Raw genomic sequence first — 22,995 nt, forward strand, 5'->3', positions numbered from 1 at the left:
AAAAGAAATTTCAATCGTTGTATTGTTGATATTTGGCTCTGTTGACTAATGAGTTTGCCAACCACTGTCCTAGGGCTCTGACCAGGCCAGGGTGTGTGAACGGGCACAGCCAGGAGCCCTTTACTTAGGTCAGCTAAGACTGAGATAACATTCTCTACCCAGATGTGTTTCCTAGGGACAGATACCAAAGATGCAGAGAGTTAACAAATGCCCAAGTGGCCCGTGTTGCTACTGTTAGATTCCAGGGGTCAGGGAAAACGCTGCCTGAGTGAGCTACCTGAATGGTACACAGTTCATTTCTTATGGGTGGCAGTTCTTTCTGGGGTTAAGCAGTGAAGGTAAGAAATTCTCCTGCCTCCAGGATCTGAGCAGCAAAGACAAGAATATTGGAGACAGGAACACTTCAAAGGCAATTTTAAAGGGAGTTAGGAGAAGCAGACATCAGCAGTAGTTAAGTTCACAAGAGAGAAGACATCAGGCAGCTAACCTGGAGGCAAGTGATAGATGGTACAGAGACCAAACTGTCCTTTCTTGGAAGTTTCAGCAGAGCTCCCTTTCGAGGAAGTGATTGCTGCCAAAAGCAAGTGCTTCTGCGTGGGTCCCTCCCCCTGCAGTCCGGGGCTGGCGCTGGCTCGGGTTGCACAGCCTCCGACTCTGGAGTCTTCCTTTAGCAAAGCCGCGTGTCTGGGCAACCCCTGGTGGGTAGCAGTTACCTTTACTACGATGAGATCACTGTTGTAGAGCTGGCTCTCGGCTTCAGTGAGTAGATGCTGAAGTCTCAGTTGATTGGAGGTCCTTGCCCATAGAAGTTAAAAATGAAATTGGGATAAAACAAGATTTCAGGGCTGTGGGGAAAAGGATCTACTAATACTCCCTTTGCTCTGTGATTTAGGGGGGTTTCTAATAAGCATCCTGGTTGCCAAGTAGCTGCTAGGTGGTATGTGATGCCTTTTTCTTGTTTGTTTTTTACCTTTTATTTAGAGGCAACGCAGATAAAGAAGACAACGCTGAAGACAAACTAGATGGCCTCCAGAAACAAATGGTGAGTCAGATAGATGTGCTGTACCAGTAATGCCCACCATCTGTATATGAGCAGAGAAATCCCCGTCTTAGCAGTAGTCTTGGGGACCTTGATTGCATTGCTGCATTTCCCCCAACATTTCATTCTAAAAACTGTCAACACACAGACGGCATTTTACTCTCATTCTAATAAAACTTCTGATTTTAAGGTAACTATAGAGTTTTGGTATGATTGTAAGATACAGTGCAGAGTGATCCCGTGTACCATTTATGTCCACTTCCCCACCTGGAAACATCTTGCAAAACTGTAGTACAATGTCACAAGTAGGATGCTGACCTTGAGAGAGTCTTGACGTTTCCATGACCACAGAGATCCATCATGTTGCCCCTCTAACCACCTCCGCGTCCCTCCTGCCTTCCCCTCCTTTTCAGTCCCTGGCACTACTAACCTGTTCTTCATTGCTGTCATTTTTGTCATTTTAAGAATGTGATGTAAATGGATTAATACAATATGTAATCTTTGGGAGTTGGTTTTTATCACTTAACATAATTCTCCACAGGTTGTTATCTGTAACAGTAATTCATTCCTTTTTATTACTGAGTAGTATCCATGGCTTGGGCGTATCACAGTTTGTTTCATCATTTATCCGTTGAAGGACATTGGGTTGTTTCTAGTTTTTGACTACTAATACCTCTATAAACATTTACATACAGCTATTGTGTGAATATTTCTATTTCTCTGGGATAAATGTCCAAGAGTATAATTCCTGGGTGATATGACAGTTACATGTTTAGGGGGTTTTTGGTTGTTGTTTTTTTTGTTTGTTTGTTTTGGGGTTTTTTTTGCATTTTTCTGAAGCTGGAAACAGGGAGAGACAGACAGACAGACTCCCGTATGCGCCCCACCGGGATCCACCCGGCATGCCCACCATGGGGCGACGCTCTGCCCACCAGGGGGCGATGCTCTGCCCATCCTGGGCGTCGCAGTGTTGCGACCAGAGCCTCTCTAGCGCCTGAGGCAGAGGCCACAGAGCCATCCCCAGCGCCCGGGCCATCTTTGCTCCATTGGAGCCTTGGCTGTGGGAGGGGAAGAGAGAGACAGAGAGGAAGGCACGGTGGAGGGGTGGAGAAGCAAACGGGCGCTTCTCCTATGTGCCCTGGCCGGGAATCGAACCCGGGTCCTCTGCACGCTAGGCCGACGCTCTACCGCTGAGCCAACCGGCCAGGGCCCGGGTTTTGGTTGTTTTTTAAAGAAACTATCAAACTGTTTTCCAGTTGGCTGTACTATTGTGCATTCCCACCAGTGATGTGTCCTCATCCTCACTAGCTTTTTGTATCATCATTATTTTTTAATTGAGCCATTCTGATAGGTAATAGTGATATATCGTGGTTTTAATGTGTATTTCCCGAATGGCTAATGATGTTTAACATCTTTTTATATGCTTAACTGCCATACTGTACTTCAGTGAAATGTTTCTTCATGTCCTTTGCCCATTTTCTAATTTCATTGTTTCTTTGTTTTACTGTTGATATTTGAGAGTTCTCCATATATTCTAGATTCTAGTCTTTTATCAAATATATAGTTTTCAGATATTCATATGACAGAGCAAGAAAGAAATATTGCTCTGTTGTTCCACTTATTTGTACATTCATTGGTTGATTCTTGTAGGTGCCTTGTGCAGGGATCAAACCCTCAACCTTGGTGTGTCAGGACAACACTTTAACCAACTGAACTGGGGCCCAAAACTTTTTAAACTTCAATGAAGTCCAGCTTACCTTTTTTTTTTTTTTTTTTTTTTTTGTATTTTTCTGAAGTTGGAAACGGGGAGGCAGTCATACTCCCTCATGGGCCCGACCGGGATCCACCCGGCACACCCACCAGGGGGTGATGCTCTGCCCATCTGGGGCGTCACTCTGTTGCAACCAGAGCCATTCTACTGCCTGAGGTGGAGGCCACAGAGCCATCCTCAGCGCCCGGGCCAACTTTGCTCCAATGGAGCCCTGACTGCGGGAGGGGAAGAGAGAGACAGAGAGGAAGGAGAGAGGGAAGGGTGGAGAAGCAGATGGGCGCTTCTCCTGTGTGCCCTGGCCCGGAATCGAACCCGGGACTCCTGCACGCCAGGCCGATGCTCTACCACTGAGCCAACCGGCCAGGGCCATTTTTTTTTTATTGATTATGTTATTGATGTCCAATCTAAGAACTCTGCCTAGATCTTAAAAGATTTTGTTCTATTTTTTCCTAAAAGATTTATAGTTTTACATTTAAGTCTATGATTTAAGTTAATTTTCATATAAAAGGATAGCACTAGATTGAGGTTCATTTTCTCTACCTGTTGACATCCAATTGCTCTGGAACCATTTGTTTTAAAGAAACAATCTTTCTTCAATTGAATTGAATGTACCCCTTTGTCAAAAAATTATTTGATCATATTTGTGTGGATCTGTTTCTGGGTTCTTTGTTCTGTTTATTGATCTGTTTATGTATCATCCACTAATAGCATTGGTATTGCTTACTGTAGCTATATAGTAAGTTTTTAATCATGTGGATGTATTCATCTCATATCTTTTTAGAAATCATTTTAGGTTTTCTGTTTCTTTGCTTTTCCATATAAGTTTTAGAATAACCTTATTGTTATATACAAAAAATTTTTTTCTGGGATTTTGATTAAGAATTGTAGCCCTGGCCGGTTGGCTCAGTGGTAGAGCGTCGGCCTGGCGTGCAGAAGTCCCGGGTTCGATTCCCGGCCAGGGCACACAGGAGAAGTGCCCATCTGCTTCTCCACCCCTCCCCCTCTCCTTCCTCTCTGTCTCTCTCTTCCCCTCCCACAGTGAGGCTCCATTGGAGCAAAGATGGCCCAGGCGCTGGGGATGGCTCCTTGGCCTCTGCCCCAGGCGCTGGAGTGGCTCTGGTAGCAACAGAGCGACCGCCCAGGTTGGGCAGAGCATCGCCCCCTGGTGGGCAGAGCGTCGCCCCCTGGTGGGCTTGCCAGGTGGATGCCAGTCGGGCGCATGCGGGAGTCTGTCTGACTGTTTCTCCCCGTTTCCAGCTTCAGAAAAATACAAAAAAAAAAAAATTGTATTAAGTCCTTTTCTTTGAATATATGTACCCTGATTTATTGATGTTACCCCATTAAAATAAAAATTTATTTATAAAAAAAAATTGTATTAAGTCCATATCACTTTAGGGAGAATTTTTACACCTTTACAATATTGATTTTTTTTTTTTCTCTCCATTTTTCTGAATCTGGAAACAGGGAGAGACAGTCAGACAGACTCCCGCATGCGCCCGACCGGGATCCACCCAGCACACCCACCAGGGGCGACGCTCTGCCCACCAGGGGGCGATGCTCTGCCCATCCTGGGCGTCGCCATGTTGCGACCAGAGCCACTTTAGCGCCTGAGGCAGAGGCCACAGAGCCATCCCCAGCGCCCGGGCCATCTTTGCTCCATTGGAGCCTTGGCTGTGGGAGGGGAAGAGAGAGACAGAGAGGAAAGCGCGGTGGAAGGGTGGAGAAGCAAATGGGCGCTTCTCCTGTGTGCCCTGGCCGGGAATCGAACCCGGGTCCTCCGCACGCTAGGCCGATGCTCTACCGCTGAGCCAACCGGCCAGGGCTACAATATTGATTTTTTTTTTTTTTTTTTTACTACTGTATCGAAGCTTACTATATATATATCTTCCCATTTAGAAGAGATTTTGGTTTCTTGAGATTTTCTACATCAACAAATATGTCATCTGCAATTCACCTGCAAATAAGTATGGTTCTGATTTTCCTTTCTGATCTGTGTGCCACACGTCTCCGGTTCTTGCTGTGTTGCACTCAGACTCCCAGCGTTGTGCATATGAAGGGCGAGAGCAGGCGCCCTGCCTTGTTCCTGATATTAGGAGGAAGGCGTTCAGTTTTTCATTCCTGAGGCGCTGCTTAAATTTTTAAGTCTATTTCTTTCTGTTGTTCACGTTGGGCACTTTCTGTTTTTCTGTCTTCTAGTTAACGAATTCTTTTCTCTTCGTTCTGCTGTTGAGCCTGTCCAAGGAGAGTTTCTTGGCTTGGTTTTGGTTATTGTATTTTTCATATCTGACTCTTCTCTCTGATTCTTTGGATTTTGTTTCTTTGCTGGGACTTTGTTTTATCATTAGTGATGTGTTCAGAAGGAGTCATTGATGACTACTTTAAAGTCTTATGTCAGATAATTATAAGATGTCTGTCATTCCAGCGTTAGCATCTGTTGATTATCTTTTTTATTCAGTTTGAGGTCTTCCTGGTTCTTGGTATGATAAGTGATCTTTGAGAGAACTCTGAACATTTTGGTATTATATTGCGAGACTCAGGATCTTGCTTATAACTTCTGTGTTAGCTGACTCCCGCTGACATCTCTTGCAGGGGAACGGTGAGCGGGGACTGTTCCTCCTTGTTGCTACCAGGTGGGAGCAGTAAAGTTCCTGTCCCCAGTCAGCCCCGATGACATTACTGTTGGGCAGGCAGGGAAGTTCAGCTCTCCGCATAGTCTTGCCTGACACCGTGAGTAGGAGTGGGCCCCTCATTACTCTCAGGGATGCAAGTCCCACTCCCTGTTGTCTTTTTGACACCACCCCAGCAGGGGAATGGGGTGCTCTATTACAGCCTGGTGAAGGTGGAAGTCAGGCTTCCCTGCACAGTCTGCTGGTATGAGTATCCTGAGCCACAGTTTTTTTCTTTGTCACTTGACTGGAATATAGTGGGTATTGTCATAACATTTTGTGTATCTCTAACCTGCCCCTTTCCTGGGCCTTTGCTAGAGCAGGTTTTTATTTTATTTTGGTCTGCACTATTGGTCATTTCCAGGTAGCCAGCTTCTTTATTTACCTCCAAAGCTCAGATCTGTAAGGCAGTAAAGAAAACCCAGAGAATTCACCACTGTGTTCTTCCTTTGGTCCCAGTGTCCCTAAATGGTCTGCCTTCTTCCCTTTACCTCTCAGAGTTTTATGTTTGTTTTCTCTATAATATCCAGGGGTTTTAGTTATACATAGAGTGAGGAATAAAGAAATATGCCACTTTCCAGAAATAGAAGCCTGCAGTGCATTTTACAAATGAGCCTCTGGGACTTTGCACAAGAGGGCTGAAACCTTACCAGGACCCACACATCACTCACTACATTTTCTCTGGCTTTGAGGCGTGGAGCAAATGCATCTGTTAAAACTGCATGGATTCTGGGTCCCAGAGATTACTGTATCATTGTCCCCAACTTGCTCCATTGCCAAAATAATCTTTCCACTTCTGATTACCACCTAGAAGTTATCAATTCTTTCCTTTCAGTTCTGGTAGAGAGTGTGTGATGTTTACTTTGGCTTCCCTCAGCTCTGGTTCCTGTAACAGCAATAATGACATCACTTTTCCCAAAGTAGGAAATCGTTATTTTTCAAAGCTGTATTTCCATATTTCCCCCAAGGTTTGAGAACCAGTGGATTGAAGCAAGTCAGCATGAAGCTTCAGACCATGTACCTGAAGGAAATTGGGTTCTGGTGTTGACAATTAAAATCCCAAATTCTGCCATTTTGGTCCCTAGTTTATACTAATACTTCTTTCGTCTAGAATTTGGGGTGTGTTTTCCCATAGGAAACAGCTCTAGAACCAAAGACGGGAAAGTAATACCTTATACTTAGGAGGAGCTTTACTCCTTCCAAAGTACTTTTCCCACTTGTTCATCTGATTTTCATCTCACTCATGTGAAGCAAACCCTTCAGGTGCTCCTGCCCTCCTCTGAGAGCTGAGCAGTCAGGCCCAGGAGGTTAAAGAACATTGCCACGTTCTCACAGCGACTAGATGTGAGCGTCCAACCAGATAACCTCTCAATATTCTGGTACTCTTTTCTCCATCAAGGATTCTTTTTATAAAAACCAAGAAAGGAGAAAGTATTTTGGCTATACGCACATGAGACAGGGCAACCACCAGACCACCTGCAGGCCAGGCCGGCAGAGAGCTGTGCCCAGTAAAGTTGACCTGCTTAACCGGTCAGTCTTTGATCTTGGAGAGCTTTGGACACTGAAGCAGTTGTACCAGAACTGATTAAAAAAGAAAGAAATGTAAGTTTTCTTATGGTGAGGTAAACTGCCCTGGAATTAACGTTTTGATTCACTTATCAAGTTAATGTCTATATTATTTATTTTGCTCTTCAAACACCTAAAACCTGGGCTATAAATAGAATATAATGAAAAGCAGATGGAATGGAGAGTGGCTTCCCCCACATTCTGAGGGGGACAGATTGTGTAACAGATTAAGCTTGACTTCTGGTCCATGTGCTGAAGTAACAAATGTAGAACAGCCAGCATCTGAAGCAGGCCTGCCGCCCCCCCTCCCACACTCACACTCACACTCACACTCACACACACACACACACACACTCCCCACCCAGCCCACACCTCCTGCGCTGCTGCTTGGGTTTCCTTCTCCCAGTTCTGTCCTCGGGCAGAGCGGCAAGCAGGTCTAAAGCAGCCCGCAGAGCCTGTGTGCCCAAACTAGGGTAATTCCTCCAAATTCAACGGACCTGCCCACAGAAAGGTTAATAGTCGGTAGATTGGGAGAATCTCAGCATTGTAAGGAGCCCTGACACACATCAGAGTGTTCCATCTCCTCTGCAGCTTCGCTGTCGGGAGTCATTCCAGGTGGGTTCAGGTACTTCCAGGAGCCCGTGGGGAAGAGATGAGGAATGTGCTCCTTCCAGGGAAGCCCATTTCATTGTTGGGTGATACCCTTTTATTGACCCAGATATCTGGCTCCTAGTTGGTTCCATAGATTGTGTCTAGTTTTCTTGGGGCGGTGCTCTAACGACTGAGCTAATCGGCTAGGGCCTCATTGCTCTTTTTTCATAGCTAGTGGTTGAAAGTGTAGACTGCCATCAGACTACTCTGAAACCCAGCTCTGCCCCTTACTAGTCGTGGAACCTTGGGCGGGTTACAGAACCTCTCTACAGCCTGTTTTCTGTGAGATGTGGGTAGCAGTTTGAGAACTAAATATGATTCATATAAAGGCTTTGCACGGTGCTTATGTAACACACAGTCCTCAGTAATGTTAGCTGTTCTCACTGTTCTAGTAAGAAATGCATTCAGAAAGTGTGCCCCTGCTCCTCTTTGCCTTTTCCGAGTTTTCTCTCAGGTCCTCCTGTGGTATGAGGGGCCCAAGAGAGGGGTCTGAATGTTAGCTGCTCCCCATCGTAGGTGTCTCCTGCACTGTGTGCGCGGGGCCAGGGCAGCAGGCCCTGCAAAGGACCAGATAGGACATTTCTTGGACGTTGGCCCATGTACAGCCTGTCACATATTCTTCTCCCTCACCCTCTCCCTTTTCCTGCTTCCTCTTCTTCTTCCCTTGAAAAATGTAAAACCCATTCTTACCTTGAAGGCCACACAAAACAGTTTGCTGGCCCTTATTTCTTGTCTGACCCGTGCTGATGTGGCCAGAGGCTTGAATCTGGGGTTATTCTCTCCTATCATTCAGGTCAATAGATACTGGTCAAAAAGCACGTTTTCATGTTAAAAACGGAGTCCAGTGGAAAAATAGCATTCTCACCTCCCACCCCCAAGCTCCCACATGCCTTATGTATATATAAGGAGCTTTTGAAGTTCCATTCCTGAGGCCAGGAAGGGGTTCGTGAAGGAATCCATCAGAGCCAGTTGACAAATGCTTCCACTTGGATAAACTTCATGCCTGTAATATCACTACAGATTCATTTGGAGCCTCAGATCGTGATTTTAATTTTAAATTCCTGATGGATTTTGCACCACCAGGTCTCACGCCTGGGGCAGTCGTGTTTGGGGAAACAGCGTCTGTGGCTGTGAAGTAAGCTAACCGCAATGAACCGCGCGGCATGGTACTTTTCCCAGCAGAAACGCAGGCACAACCTCTGTGAAGCGACTGTTAAGTTGCGAGTGACGATGGTTAAGCAAATATTTAAATTCACAGCTAAGATATTGCTTGTAAAGCCAGGGAGAACAGTCAAGTTCATCATTCTACAAGCTGTAATTCTCTGCAGGCAGAATCATTCCACACAGTTTCGGGGATGGGGGGAATGCTTATTTTAAATAAACTGCTTTCTGGCTCTTTTAAAACTGTGCCTAAGTGAGCTTTATTTCTCAGGGACCGTTCTGGTCTTTGAGAAGTTGATGGGCAGGAGCTCTCTCTGGGGCGTGTTCGCTCCTTCCACGTCGGGGCTGGCTAGGGTTTCTTCTGAGCGCGGTTTTGCTGACGGCATGGCTTCATTGATCCCTAGGAGAGTTCCAGAGATGGAGGTGATGGTGTCTTCGGCGAAAAGAAGGATGACAGCCGGGCAGGTGAGCTGTGTCCTTCTGAAGGCAAAGAAAAGTAAGGTCCCGGTTCATAGTCATGGAGTTCATACGTAATCCAAATGCTCTATTTTAAGGAGACTCTTTTAAAAAGCCAAGTAAGTTGACCTGCATTGAACTCTCCTGGAGTCACAGGAGACATGGCTGTGACAAGCCTTCTCTACCTGGCGTTGACATTCAGGGTGCAGTCCGAGAGAAACGAAGGAATCGTGGTCTCGTTGATTGATTGGTTTTTTTAATTTAAGTTTTTGGCAGGGGAGAAAAACGTTAGAGGGTTTAGTTTGGTTTGTCTGTTTTTGTTTTTATTTTTGGTTTGCTTTTCTAAATTCACACTTTATAGAGTCTCTGGCAATTAAAGACCCAGCTACACAAAAGGCCATAGTTCTCTATGGAGAAGGCCACAGAAAGTCTGTTTGTTCCTGGCTTTAGAGCAGGGTCCTCGGCTCAGTTTTGCCCCTACAGACAGACACGTTTGTATTTGAAACAGCCGCCAGCCACAACCAAGCGGTTTCTAAAACAAAACCGCGGCCCTATCAGCTCTGCCTAGCTCCAGAGCTGGTTAAGTTCTTGAGTCACTTCTGTTTTGGTTCTGTTCGCAAATACTAATGTCCTCACTGATGTTTGAAGCCCAGGATGGCTCCGACCCAGACAAATCGCCCTGGCCAGTTTCATCCGCGCTCACAGCTCGGCTCCGACGGCTGGTCACCATTTACCAGCGCTGCAACCGCAAGGAGCTCTGCCGGCCTGAAGTTCTGGGCCCAGGGAACCAAGGGTACTGGGTCCAGGAAGAGATGTTCAGGAGAACCTCCGAAATGGACCTCATCAACAAGGAAGCCCAAAAGCGGTAAAAGCCAGTGGCCCAAGGCGTGTTGAGTTGCCTACTGCATAGAAGGGTCAGAAGGGAAAGCGGATAGTTCAAGGACAAGTGAGCTTAGTGTCCTCATATGAAGTTGGTGGCCTCCAGAATTATTAAATAATTAGCTTCCAGATGTTATTATTGTCCCGCTGACCGGGGAATCTGATGAGGTTGAGGACAGTAGTTTTTTGTTTTTTTTTTCTTTCATTTTTCTGAAGCTGGAAACAGGGAGAGACAGTCAGACAGACTCCCGCATGCGCCCGACCGGGATCCACCCGGCACGCCCACCAGGGGCGACGCTCTGCCCACCAGGGGGCGATGCTCTGCCCATCCTGGGCGTCGCCATGTTGCAACCAGAGCCACTCTAGCGCCTGAGGCAGAGACCACAGAGCCATCCCCAGCGCCCGGGCCATCTTTGCTCCAATGGAGCCTTGGCTGTGGGAGGGGAAGAGAGAGACAGAGAGGAAAGCGTGGTGGAGGGGTGGAGAAGCAAATGGGCGCTTCTCCTGTGTGCCCTGGCCGGGAATCGAACCCGGGTCCTCCGCACGCTAGGCTGACGCTCTACCACTGAGCCAACCGGCCAGGGCAAGGACAGTAGTTTTTAACCACTGGTCTGCCAGAAATTTCGTGCTGCTCGTGAAAGTGTTAACCACCCTGATGTTATATGAAGAGTATGGTTATAAACTCGACTCTATAATCTGAAAAACACTGTTCTAGGACACCTTCTGTTCACAATTCCCTGACTTTTAAGATTTTACAACTTGACCCTCTTTCCTGAGTTGGACCACAATCTTTGGGGATGGGGTTTAAAAACACCGTGCTGGGTAAAGGTGACAAAAAGCATGTGCCCGACAATGTTCTTTTAGCAGCAAAGTGAAGTATGTATTGACGCTGTCTCACTATAGCTCCCAGTCCTTGTCAAGCCTTTGAGAACAACTACAATAAAATGCCAGCCTAGAACAAAGATATAAATGGCCAGGACTTGCTTGCCTGCCTGAGAATGAAGCTACAAATGGCTGCAGAAGGCCAGCACAGGCTGGGAATGAGGCCACCAGGAAAATTAATGAAGCTGCAGTTCTCTGAGTCTTAATATCTCTCCATCCCTCTGATGCAGCATCCAGTGAATTAAAACAATACCACATAGTACATTCAATGACTTCTTTGCACTCCCTCTGGCTTAATGAAATTTGGTAATTTAGGAGAAGTGTTTCCTCCAGCCAGAGCCCCTCCTCCTCTGCTTCTCCCTCTCCCTCTGGGCCCCTCGGGGTGAGGAGGGCGGGCCCAGAGCCCCTTCAGGAAGACTGGTGGAGTGTAATCATTCAGCTCCCTCAAGTCGTCATCTTAGTCCTCCAGGATTTAAAGACTAGGGAGCCTTTGTGTCCTAGAGAAAATAATGGATCCGGGCAGCCTGCCTTCATAGCCAGGAAGAAAGCCAACGACAGGGACCAGGGGAGGTGTGCTGAGGGGGTGCTTCCCTCCCCGGACCAGTTTCCTCGTCTGTAAAATGACGGAGGTGAATGTAATGGTCTGGAAGGGCCTTCCAGGACTCTCGGATTCCGGATGTCATGCAAGGGGGAAATACGGCAAAGTGTAAGCATAAGTAGAAGTACACAGCCTTTATTGCCCACAAGAGGAAATTAAGTAGGTGATTTCTCAAGTTGATGAATTAGGAGATCACAAATACGCACACATGGTTTAGAAATTGAGAGAGGAATACCAGAGGAAAGAGCTGAGAGGTTGGAAAGTGCTGGTCAGGTGATGATAGGTTGTTTTCCTCATAAGCCTCTCAGCCCAATTCAATGTAAATAAAAATAGACAAGGAAATAGACCAGCTTTGCCTGCCTTCTTGACTTCACAGGCTCTTCTCGTAGGGGTTTAATAAGTTAGTTGGTTTATTTTTTTTAAAGAAGTAAACCCAGCTCATCTTCCCTTTATGATTAAATCTCAGGTGGACAAGGAGGGAACAAGCAGACTTCTACAGAACAGTGTCTTCTTTTGGTGTCGTTTATGATCAAGAGAAGAAAACTTTTGACTGGACGCAGTTCCGCGTCATTTCTCGTCTGGACAGGAAGTCGGATGAGAGCCTGGAACACTACTTCTACAGCTTTGTGGCCATGTGCCGGCACGTCTGCCGTCTGCCCGTGTGGAAGGATGGGGGTGAGAAAACTCTCTGTCACGCTATTCCAGATGAGACCAGGAAGGAGCCCACTTAATTTCAAGGTTCAGAATTACTTTAGATAGAACTATAAAAGTGGAGTCTACCTGAAGATTTCAGGTAAAGACAAGTGAGTTTTCACAAATTTACGAACTCCAAATTGGGTCCACCCTCTTAAAATAGAACTCTCTCCCAAAATGGTATAACTCCAACAAAAATTTGAGTTAAAATCTCAGAAACATTGAGAGACTATACTATTAATTTCCTTTTCCAAAGTATAGTTTTATTTCTTTTTTAAGTCTCCTAGAGTTTTATCCTACTCTGAACTGTACCTTCCTTAGATTAAATCTTTAAAAAAAATTTTTTCTTATTCAATGAGAAGGGGGGAGGCAGAGACAGACCCCCACATGTGCCCTAACTGGGATCCACGTAGCAAGCCTACTAGGGGATGATGCTTTGCCCATCTGGGCATTGCTCAACAACCAAGCTCTTAGTGTTTGAGGCAGAGGCCATGGAGCCATCCTCAGTACCTGGAGCCAACTCGCTCCAATCAAGCCATGGCTGCAGGAGAGGGAGAGAGAAAGAGAGAGAGAAACGAGAGGGGGAGGGGTGGAGAAGCAAATAGGTGCTTCTCCTGTGTGCCCAGACTGGGAATTATACTCAAGACATCCACACGCTGGGCCGACGCTCTACCCCTGAGCCACTGGCCAGGGCCTAGATTAAATCGTTATAACTGTTTTCTCCCATGTTGACGTGTAGCTAAAGTAAGGACATGGCTATCATTGAACACCTAACCCTGGTCCGCTGGAGACCTTTGCTGAGAAACGTCTTTCTGGTTGGAATTTTCTGCAGCCGCTTTCTCCAAGACCCTCTCCAGTCTCCTACTTGTAGATAAACTTGCTCTGGGTCCTGTGACTATATTTTAGGAGAGCTGAAATGTACATTGAGCCTACTCAGCAGGGTGCTGGGCTGTTGGCGGCATGCAGGCCCCCCTGTGGCCCCCGAGTGGCATGGTTAGTGTGTTATCATTAAAGCTGGGGATCGGGACAGCTTGGGAAGACCTGGACCTTGGAGTCACACTTGTCAGATCTGGATTTGAATCCTGGTTCTGCCACCTTGAGCAGGTTAGCTTACCTGAGCCTATTTCCTTGTCCTTACACAGGGTGACATTGGTGTATCCTAGAGTTTTTGTGCGAACTAAATAACCGGTGCCAAGTACCAAGTGTAGAGGCTCGCAGTACGGGCTGACGGAGGGGAGCTACTCTTACTACAAGGCTAACATTTTCCTGCTCTCCTGTGACCCTCGCTGGGTCTGATCCTTGTTTCATAGAAACCCCCCCTTCTCTTCTAGCTTTCCGTGTAGCAAGGGCACAGCCACCTGAGGAACTAGGCAGTTAAACTGTAAGACCGAAGAGCAGGGACTCGGGTGGCCAGCAGGTACCCAGCGGCTTCCTGAAGTGATGGGCTCTTTGTTTACCTCTCCAGGCCCCCCAGACCCCACCATCTATGTGGAGCCCATCACGGAGGAACGGGCCGCAAAAACTCTGTACCGCATCGAGCTGCTGCGGAAGGTTCGGGAGCAAGTGCTGACGTGTCCTCAGCTGCACGAGCGCCTGCAGCTGTGCAGGCCCAGCCTCTACCTGCCCGTGTGGTGGGAGTGCGGGAAGCACGACCGGGACCTGCTCATCGGCACCGCCAGGCACGGGCTCAACCGCACGGACTATTACATCATGACTGACCCCCAGCTGTCCTTCCTGGACGCCTACAGAAACTACGCCCAGCATAAGAGACCTGACACCCAGGCCCCGGAAAGCCTCTGTTGCCTTTACCAGAGCAACTCCAAACTATACGACTCGCTTACATACCCTCCAGTGAGCAGGACTTCAGAGTCCCTTGAAAACGAGCCTGAGAATGTAGGGAAAGTAGAATGTAGGGAGGATCACCTTGGTCCACCTGGCGGCAGCTTAACTGACATGACTTGTGAAAACTTTATTTCTAAAGTTCAGGATATCATTTCCATCACCCACGACGAAAGTCTCCTGCCCGAGTCCTTCGAGAGCATGATGTACGGGAAGAAGGTGCTCGGCCGAGAGCCAGGCCCCTTCCAGGACAGCCCGGGTACCAGCGCAGAAGCCAGGACAGACGCCGCCGCCACCCCGGCCAGCAAAGAGGCCGAGGGCCGGGCTGGCCGCCACGAGGCAGACATGGCTGTGGGCCCCTCACTGATGGACAGTTTGGAAGCAGGAGTAGCTCAAATGAATATTAAAAATGGAAAACACTTGCTGATGTCTCTTGCCAGGGAAGGAGGAGACCTCTGCTGCAGTGAGGCCGGGCAGAGACTCGAAAGCATCGGGCAGTTAGAAGCCAAGTGTCTGGCGTCCCCTTCCTTGGATCAAGGACATGAAAGTGGGTTTATCGATATGTGTAATCTTAGCGTCTGTGACTCCAGAAGAAACCTGTCATCAGAGCAGCAATTAATTGACTTATTAGAAGATAAGAGTTTAGAAAGTAACTTGATTTTGAGTCAGAACCATAGTGATGAGGAAGAGGAAGAAGAAGAAAATGAGGAGGAGAGCTTGGACATGGCAGCAGGCATGAGGAGAGGGCCAGAGGTTTTGCCGCTGACCCAGGCCTCTGCCGAGGTGCCGAGAGAGTGGAGCCAGGGCTTCCACGTCGCCGAAGCCAGGAGAGGCAGCCTGGAGGCCGGGAGCCAGGAGGCCAGACTGCAGGGGGCTCTTCCTCAAGCAGCCTGTCAGTGTCACTGCAAGCACTTGGAGAGGTGGGCACGCGGCCTGGAGCACGAGGAATTCGAAGTGGAGAAGCCCAAGGGCTACACCCCAGATCTGTACAAAAGCAAGACGAATAACATCACCGTGGAGGGTGAGCTTACCGCTCTTCCATCAGAGCCGTTTCAAGTGAAGCATGAACTTCTAAAAGAACCTTGGAAAGAAAGTGCAGAGGGGAAGAAAGTTTTCCCTGCATATCCTCCTGAAGGGAGTGAGCTCAAGTCGGAAGACATGGATTTTGAGAGTAAAGATGATTATGATAGAGACGGAAACTGCCACAGTCAAGGTACAGTACTCGGGACTTGCGGTGTTTTGGGTGAGCCAGTTCTCACACGACGAGGGGAAGAGGGCAGAGTGCTAAGACAGTGGCATCTGACACGGCCCTGCCTACCCTCACCGTGTGTGTCAGACCTGAGGTTCCAGGCCTCGGTCTGACAGTGAGACAGAGGACCTTCACTCTGGTCATTCCAGAAATGTGAGGAGGGTTGTGGACAATCACGGCACCTTTGCTGCCTCGGCCAAATGACTGGGGCGAGGGCTATGTGCTGTTTATACAATAGACGCTAGAGACAGCCCCACGGAGGAGACCGCTTGGTTATTATACTTAAACTCTGCATAGAAAAGGACAGCCAGAGAACCTCAGGCACCTGCAACTTAATACAGGGGTAATTTCTCAGGATCACCACAAAAATATTTATATAAATGTGATCTGTATTATGTATTAAGGTGAAGAGAGGTGGCACCATTTCTCAAATAGATTTGATCTTTTCAAATAGGGAATCTTAGATAAGTGTTCAAGTCAGAGGGAATTTTAAAATGTTAAGACTCGAGATGACCCTGAGAGGTTTATACACCTTGCAGAGATATACCATAAACACAATGATTTCCTAACCTGTGGTGTTAGTCATTGTTATGAGGGATTATCTTGGGAAGTCTTTGGAACCCCAGTTAAACTTGGCACTCTGGGATAAGGACAGAGAGCTGAACTGAAAGTATCATGCAGCCTTCGCTGACTCACACGGAGCCAGTCGACCTTGCTTGTCCTCCTCACCCTAGGCCACAAAGGATGGCTGCCATGTGTTGAGTTATAAAACCCACTTTGCTTTTTGAACCCGTCAGATGAGTCTGAGTCCAGGGTATAGAAGTGTATGGTTAGAGGAAAGCTGTCGTGCACTTGTGTCCTTTGATGGCAGTATCAGCCTTGTGCAGTTGAGGTAGGAGGTGGCAATGAACTTGATAAGCTTTGATGAGCTTCCTCATGTTTGTGGGTGGGGGTCCCTTGCACCAGTGCTTTTAAAGGGCTTCTGCAGCCCTCCGAAGGCATCCTCCACACTTGTGCGGCGTGGAGCGGGTGGGGCAGGGAGGGTGAGCCCCGCGGCTGAGCCCGGAAGTCTACAGTTGGAGGAGCGGTGGTCGGCCCGGCTGTTGGGGCCAGCCCCCAGGGTTCCTGGCGCCTTTTCTAGGGTTCTCTCATGCATCCTTTTGCTTTTCCTGAAAACTTAAATTCAACTCCTGCTTAAAGCTTTTCAGTGGTGCTCCCATCAGGATCTAGAATAAACGGTACCTTTTCTTCCGTGGCCTACAGGACTCCGCGTGACCTAGAGCAGTGTTTTTCAGTCTCCGCTTCTCTGGCTGACACGGAACTCCTGTTGGGCCAGCGGTTGAAAACCACTGATCTAGAGGATTCTGACCCTCCAGCCTCACCCTTGTTTCTTCACCTGGATGTCTGAGCTCCTCAGTATGTCCAGAGCACCCTTCCCCATTGCCTCCTCATCTTCTTGGGGTTCTGTCCTTTGAGAGGCGCCCCGGGCCTCCCAGCCTTCCCTCCCAGTAGGTTTCCCTCGTAGCTGCCACGGTACCTTGTTTCTTTCCCTTCGCAGCTCTCACCGCGGTCCAGAACTGTCGTTACTTGTTATTGCTGGGGTTCTTTGTATTTGCTATTTTCTTTTCTTTCCCCACGAAACTCTTAAGATCCTTGTGGGACAGGGCCACATCGCTTGTGTCCTTGAATCCACTGGCCCAGCAAGGCCCTGTTCATGGTGAGTGTTCTCCGCAGCCCCCCATAAGACTCAGTACAGTCAGGAGTGAAATCCGTGTGGTGCCCGGAGGGGACAGGAACTGCTGGGGACCACTGTGTAATGTCAACTGTGTGATCATCTAACTGTGTATACCACTCTGCTGTACACCTGACACCAATACAGAATAATACTGAATGTAAACTGCAACTGAAAAGTAAAATTTTTTTAAAAAGTGAAGTCTCTACCTGTCAGAGGATAGACATTCCTCATCATTTCACCAAGAAAAGATGTTCACAACTTTTCCTCCCCTGGGCATTTTGTTCCCCGCTGGTCACTCCTGGTCACTCCTGGTCATATCTGATAAGCGGATCTTTAAGGATCCACCGGAGCTTGGAAGAATGAGTTGCATTTCCATTTCATTCTACCTGTGAAATTATTTAAATATTCTAGGTTTCTTTGCATTGTTTTTTACATGAATCAGGTCTGTTTCACCGTTAAGTTTCATGACTTTTTATCCCTTTCATTATTATCAGCCTCTTGCTCTGCACTTCCTGGACTGTCCCTTCAAACGCATCAACGTATTATAATAATGTTGAGTTCCTCTCATTCACTGCACCATGTGTGACGGTCTCTGTGGTGCTCTCTCTTCTCACTTTTGGATACACAGAACATCTCTTCTCTTTGATCTCCTTGTTTTTGTTGGGATGTGGAAGCAACTATCAGATGATTTCTGCAGGATGCCCTAAGGTGGCACCTACCTGTGTGGTTTAGCTGAGATGCTTCTTCTGGAGACGGAAGGCATGTTAATTAATACTCACCTTAAAATAAATTAGCACAGACTGGGCTAATTAAAAAAAAAAAAAAAGCCCTGATCTTTCTATCACTTCTATCTCCCAAGTATCTAATTAATTTTTTAACCTTTTTTTCCCAGACTATCCAGGGAAATACTCAGAAGAGGAGAGCAAGAGTTCGACGTCGGGCATCACGGGGGACACGGGGGACGACCTGCAGGAAGCACGGGCGCCCACCATCGCACAGCTGCTGCAGGAGAAGACCCTCTACTCCTTCTCGGAGTGGCCCAAGGTACCTCCCGGCCGGCACGCATCGAAAGTCCTGTGCTTTTGAATCCTTGATCTTTCCTTTCAGAGTATTTCTGAGTAACAGGTTCAGAAAGATGTTTACTGTCTTTAAAAGCGTTAGTATGGTAACATTTGAACATTAAAGGTGTACACAGTTGATTGATTAAATCACAAGACAAAGTGTCTAATCGTCTTATATTTATAGCACGATGGCTTTCGTTTTTATTGTCCTGACTGTGACATTTATTTTAAGGCTTATAAAGTGAGTGCTCTTTTTTAATTAGCTCATTCTGGTTAGAAATTTTGATCTCAAGGGACTTTGTGAATAAGTATTCCTCAGAAATTTTGTACTTTTTTTTTTTTTTTTTTACAGGATCGAGTGATCATCAACCGCCTAGATAATATCTGCCACGTGGTGTTAAATGGGAAGTGGCCCTCCAGCCAGCAGTACGAGCCCTCGAGCGCCCTGCCCACCGCTGTGCTGACCAGCAGCGCAGGCTCTCGGAGCAGCCTGTCGGAGCCGGAGGCGTCAGAACACAGCTTCAGCCCCGGTGCGGCTCTGGGGGCCCCGATCCAGAAGGTGAGGGTGCGCTTACCAAGGTGTCGACCTTGATATGCAGAGTCGGGGACAATGGGCACTTCTCGATTGAGGCATTCATTCAACAAATAATTGACTGAATGGATAGAAATTTTTTTTTTTTTGGTAGAGCCATTAGTGTTAATTGAGGAATTTGGAAGTCTGCCTGTAGGCAGCGAAGAGCTGTGAGAAGTCTTAGAGCAGGGAAATGTGTAGTGAAAGAGGGTCCGCTGAGTGGAGCAGGCGCGTGGGAGAGGAGGGTCAGGACGCTGGCATCTGAAGAGCGGTTGAGGCTCTAGACAAGGTTGGTGGCCGAGTGGATACAAAGAAAGGTGGAGATCGACAGGCCCGTAGGGAAGGGAGTCATGAATGGATGGATTTGGTGTTCAACATTTGAAGGGCCGAGAGAAGGGTGGCAGCTGATAGAAAGTAGGCAAATCAAAGAAGGGTAATGACTTTTATAAACTCAAGTCAGGATTAATTTGAGATGCACTAACAAGCACACTAGCCCTCACTCTTGACTCCACGTTGGAGTCCACTGGGGCCTTGAAAAGCTGCTGATTCCGGTCTAACTGACCTGGGTTGTGGACCGAGGACTGAATTTTTTTTTTTAACATCCCAGTTGGTTCTGATGTACAGCTGAAGTTGGGATTCCCTAAATTATAGTCTTGCAACTCAAGTGTAGTCCATGGAGTAGCAGCTGTAGTAGCATCTGGAAACCTGTTAGAAGTGCAGACTCTTAGGCCCACTAAAGTAGAATCTGCACTTTAACAAGCTGTCCAGTGATTTGGCACTAAAGTTTGAGAAGGCTGAAGTTAGAAGAACTTCTGAGAAGATGGTTAGAAATTATACTGGGCCCAAGGATATGGGGCCTGGAGAAACAATTGGCATTTGGCCACGGAAGAGGCAGGCATTCACACCTCTCTTGCCACGTGTGTGTTCACAGGACAGCTTCTTGGCCCCAGTGTTCACAAAGGATGAGCAAAAGCACAGACGTCCGTTTGAGTTTGAGGTGGAGAGAGATGCAAAAGCTCGGAGCATGGAGCAGTTCTCTGCCACCCACAGTCACCCCCGTGTTGTCCTTAATGGCTGGCATGGGGAATCAGCAATAGACCTCTCCTGCACATCTGATGGGTCCCCAGGAGCCACACCCCCTTTCCCAGTGAGTGCCAGCACCCCTAAGATTGGGGCTATCAGCTCACTTCAAGGAGCCCTTGGCATGGACTTGTCTGGGATCCTGCAAGCTGGCCTGATCCACCCAGTGACCGGCCAGATCGTCAATGGGAACCTCAGAAGAGACGACGCCGCCACAAGAAGGCGGAGAGGGAGACGGAAACACGTGGAGGAAGGGTCGGACCTCATCTTTTTGAAGGAGCAGACACTTCAGGCAGGAATCTTGGTGGGTATGCGAGGCTGTTAAACAAAAACATTGCCCTTTCTATACTGAGCAATAGACCCTTCTTTCTCAGACAAAATCTTTTTTTGGTTTGTGGCACTTCTCCCTAGTTCATTAAGGGCCCTTAATCTGCAGGCAGCCTGGAGAAATGGTTTTGCCATTTCAGATAGAAAGAACTCAGATCCTCCGGTATTTCGGAAGAGCCACGGGTGGTTGAACAAGCAAAGCGAAGCAGCAGTGTTGAGTGTGCAGCGGGTCAGCTCCAGGCTAGCGGGCTGGCAGGAGCCAGGACCGGAGAGGGGTCGCAGTCAGGGCTTCCTGCGTGTTGGTCCTGGCTCCACTACCGGACTTTCGGGCAACGTGAAGCACGTCACCCAGCCGCACTTCTCTGTAAAGTGGAGACTGCAGCATCTCCCACAGAGAGTCACTGTGCGGACTCACCAAGACCCACACTAATCATTCTGAACTCAAAGGAGATCGAGCAGCCAGGGGAGATCGCTGTAGACTTTGTTTCATGTTTTGAAGACCACTGACTTCTCCTACTTTGGTTTTTCCCATTTATTTATTTGTTTGTTTGAGAGGGAGACAGACGGGAAGGGAGAAAGATCAGAAGCATCAACTCATAGTTGTGGAACTTTAGTTGTTCATTAATTGTTTCTTATTCCATTTATTGATTTTTGAGCTCTAACACGAATCACGGTTCATGTTTTCTTATTTTAAAAGGAATATAATCACCGGTATTTGTGGAGTACTTACTATGTGCAGGCACTGTGTCCAGGGCTTTCCATGAGTGTCCTGTGTGATCCTCACAACAGCTCTCTGAAGGTGTTGTTATTTCCATTTTATAGATGAGAAAACTGAGGCCTGTGTGTATAAACTAATTTGCCTAAGATTATCCAGCTATTGTAGTAAGGAGCATATCAGGGAGCCAAACCAGGGACTTAGTTCTTGGGAGCTTTGTTACTAAGCTATAGTGTTTGGGGTGTGTCTTTTTCTTAGACTCTCTGTATAATTTGGGAAGCTGAAGCGGCAGGTTATTTCCCCGCCCAATCCTACAAGCTTTTCAGCAGTTGTCTAGTTTCTTAGAGGTGCAAAGCCCTGGTTTCTCTGTGATGATGGTAGAATTCCATTGGCATGACTGCTAAAATGTTTCCCTTCAAAATGTTTTTAAATTAATGAAGCAACCATTTATGTAGCATTGACCTTATACTTTATTAGTAGACCGGACTGTAGGCATGACCAGCGTTTACCAAGTGGACAGGAAAGGGAGCAGCATCTTCAGGTGGAGGGAACACCCCACATGCAGGGGCTTCTGTGTGGGTCAGTAGTGTGGGCAGGGTTCTTCCTCAAGCACCCTGCAGGGTCATATTCAGGTGGAAATAGGTGGAAAGATTCAAAGAACACCTTACGCGCTTTCCTTTTAGAAACTAGGTTTTATTCTGTCACGATTAACTGGGCATACTTGCTTTCCCTTCATCCAGGAAGTCCATGAGGACCCAGGGCAGGCCCCCTTGAGCACCTCACACCCTGACAGGCCAGTGCCTGCCAGCCCGGCCCCTGAGCCAGCCCCACCAGCCGGCAGCCAGGCTGAGAAGGTCATTCCCAGCAAGAGCCTGCTCGACTGGCTGAGGCAGCAGGCCGACTACTCCTTGGACGTCCCCGGCTTTGGAGCAGTGAGTATGCTTCGGGGCTGCCCGAGCTTGCTGTGTTCTTCCTGCTGACTCGGTCCTGTTTGATACGGAGTATGCTGGGGAGACCAGGGCGTTTGGGGGAAATCTCTGTCAACTGAGAACATCCATTTCTTCTAAAGTAAAAAAATTTATATATAAAACCATGTCAGATACACTGCACCAGGAAGTAGGCATTATAGTCTAATGAAGACAGAAGGAGCCTAAGCTCAGCCCTCTTCCCCCTAGAATTACCACCCAGGGTCCAGCATAGGCTCCCAGAGAAAGCTGTCCTCTGCTGCTTCATGAAGATGTCCCTGTGTGTTCAAGTTAATACCTGATCACTTTGCAGGAGGCGTGTCATTCTCACACAGTGACTGCTTTGTGACTTTTCCTCAAGTCCTCTTACTGCCTTTGCCCAAAAGCCTCAGATCAGAAACCTGGAGGAGAGGGCTGCTGAGCACAGATGTCTTGTCTTGGCTTTTCTTTCCTTATCTGCCCATCTGCGCCCCACCATCTTGGATTTGGGTGCCTCTACCTAATAAGAAACGGTGGTAGAGAGCTCACGAGAAAAGGAAGGGAATGCACTCTGAGACACACGCCCTCCAAGGGCAGACAGCCTGCCGGGTCGGTTAGCAGTGGGGAGAGAATCACTGAGTGACGACGAGGAAAGGGCTGGGACTGAGCAGTTCCTGGACGGCCCCAGGGTTCCAGTCTGGTGGCCAGGAGGCCCGCACGGCCCGTCCTCCAGCTGGCTGTCACTTCAAGAAGAGAGCCTCGGTGACAGCCAGGTGGCTTTCTCCACATAACCCCGCTGGGTCCTTTGCAGGGGGCCATTAATGAGGAAAGAGCAAAACCAGTCGGCAAGCACCACCCCCATCAGGAGACTCTGTGACAGAATGTTTTGTAATGTTGATTTCCATTTGTCTCCTAGAATTTTTCAGACAAACCAAAGCAGAGGAGGCCACGGTGTAAGGAACCTGGAAAATTAGATGTCAGCTCCCTGAGTGGGGAAGAGAGGGTTCCTGCTGTCCCCAAGGAGCCAGGACTGAGGGTAAGGAAAAGGGCCGTGCCCCTGTAGAACCCGGCCTTGCTGACAGGCAGAGGAGGCCCCTGGGAAGTGGGTTTCC

The 22,995-nt window shown here is 47.9% G+C and overlaps 1 protein-coding gene across 8 annotated transcripts in view; it reads left to right on the forward strand.

The window, feature by feature from the left end:
- CHD6 (chromodomain helicase DNA binding protein 6) overlaps window positions 1–22,995 on the forward strand; it is a 178,082-nt gene that overhangs the window by 145,134 nt on the left and 9,953 nt on the right. For all 8 annotated transcript variants that reach the window (XM_066387784.1, XM_066387780.1, XM_066387785.1 and 5 more), the window contains 10 exons: window positions 982–1,042; window positions 9,259–9,319; window positions 9,959–10,175; window positions 12,136–12,344; window positions 13,828–15,414; window positions 18,078–18,229; window positions 18,599–18,805; window positions 19,749–20,201; window positions 21,680–21,871; window positions 22,800–22,919. In XM_066387784.1, the coding sequence (XP_066243881.1) occupies window positions 982–1,042; window positions 9,259–9,319; window positions 9,959–10,175; window positions 12,136–12,344; window positions 13,828–15,414; window positions 18,078–18,229; window positions 18,599–18,805; window positions 19,749–20,201; window positions 21,680–21,871; window positions 22,800–22,919 (3,259 nt within the window). The remainder of the gene's footprint in view (window positions 1–981; window positions 1,043–9,258; window positions 9,320–9,958; window positions 10,176–12,135; window positions 12,345–13,827; window positions 15,415–18,077; window positions 18,230–18,598; window positions 18,806–19,748; window positions 20,202–21,679; window positions 21,872–22,799; window positions 22,920–22,995) is intronic.

The sequence above is a fragment of the Saccopteryx leptura genome, chromosome 5 (genome assembly GCF_036850995.1).
Source record: "Saccopteryx leptura isolate mSacLep1 chromosome 5, mSacLep1_pri_phased_curated, whole genome shotgun sequence".
NCBI lineage: Eukaryota > Metazoa > Chordata > Mammalia > Chiroptera > Emballonuridae > Saccopteryx > Saccopteryx leptura.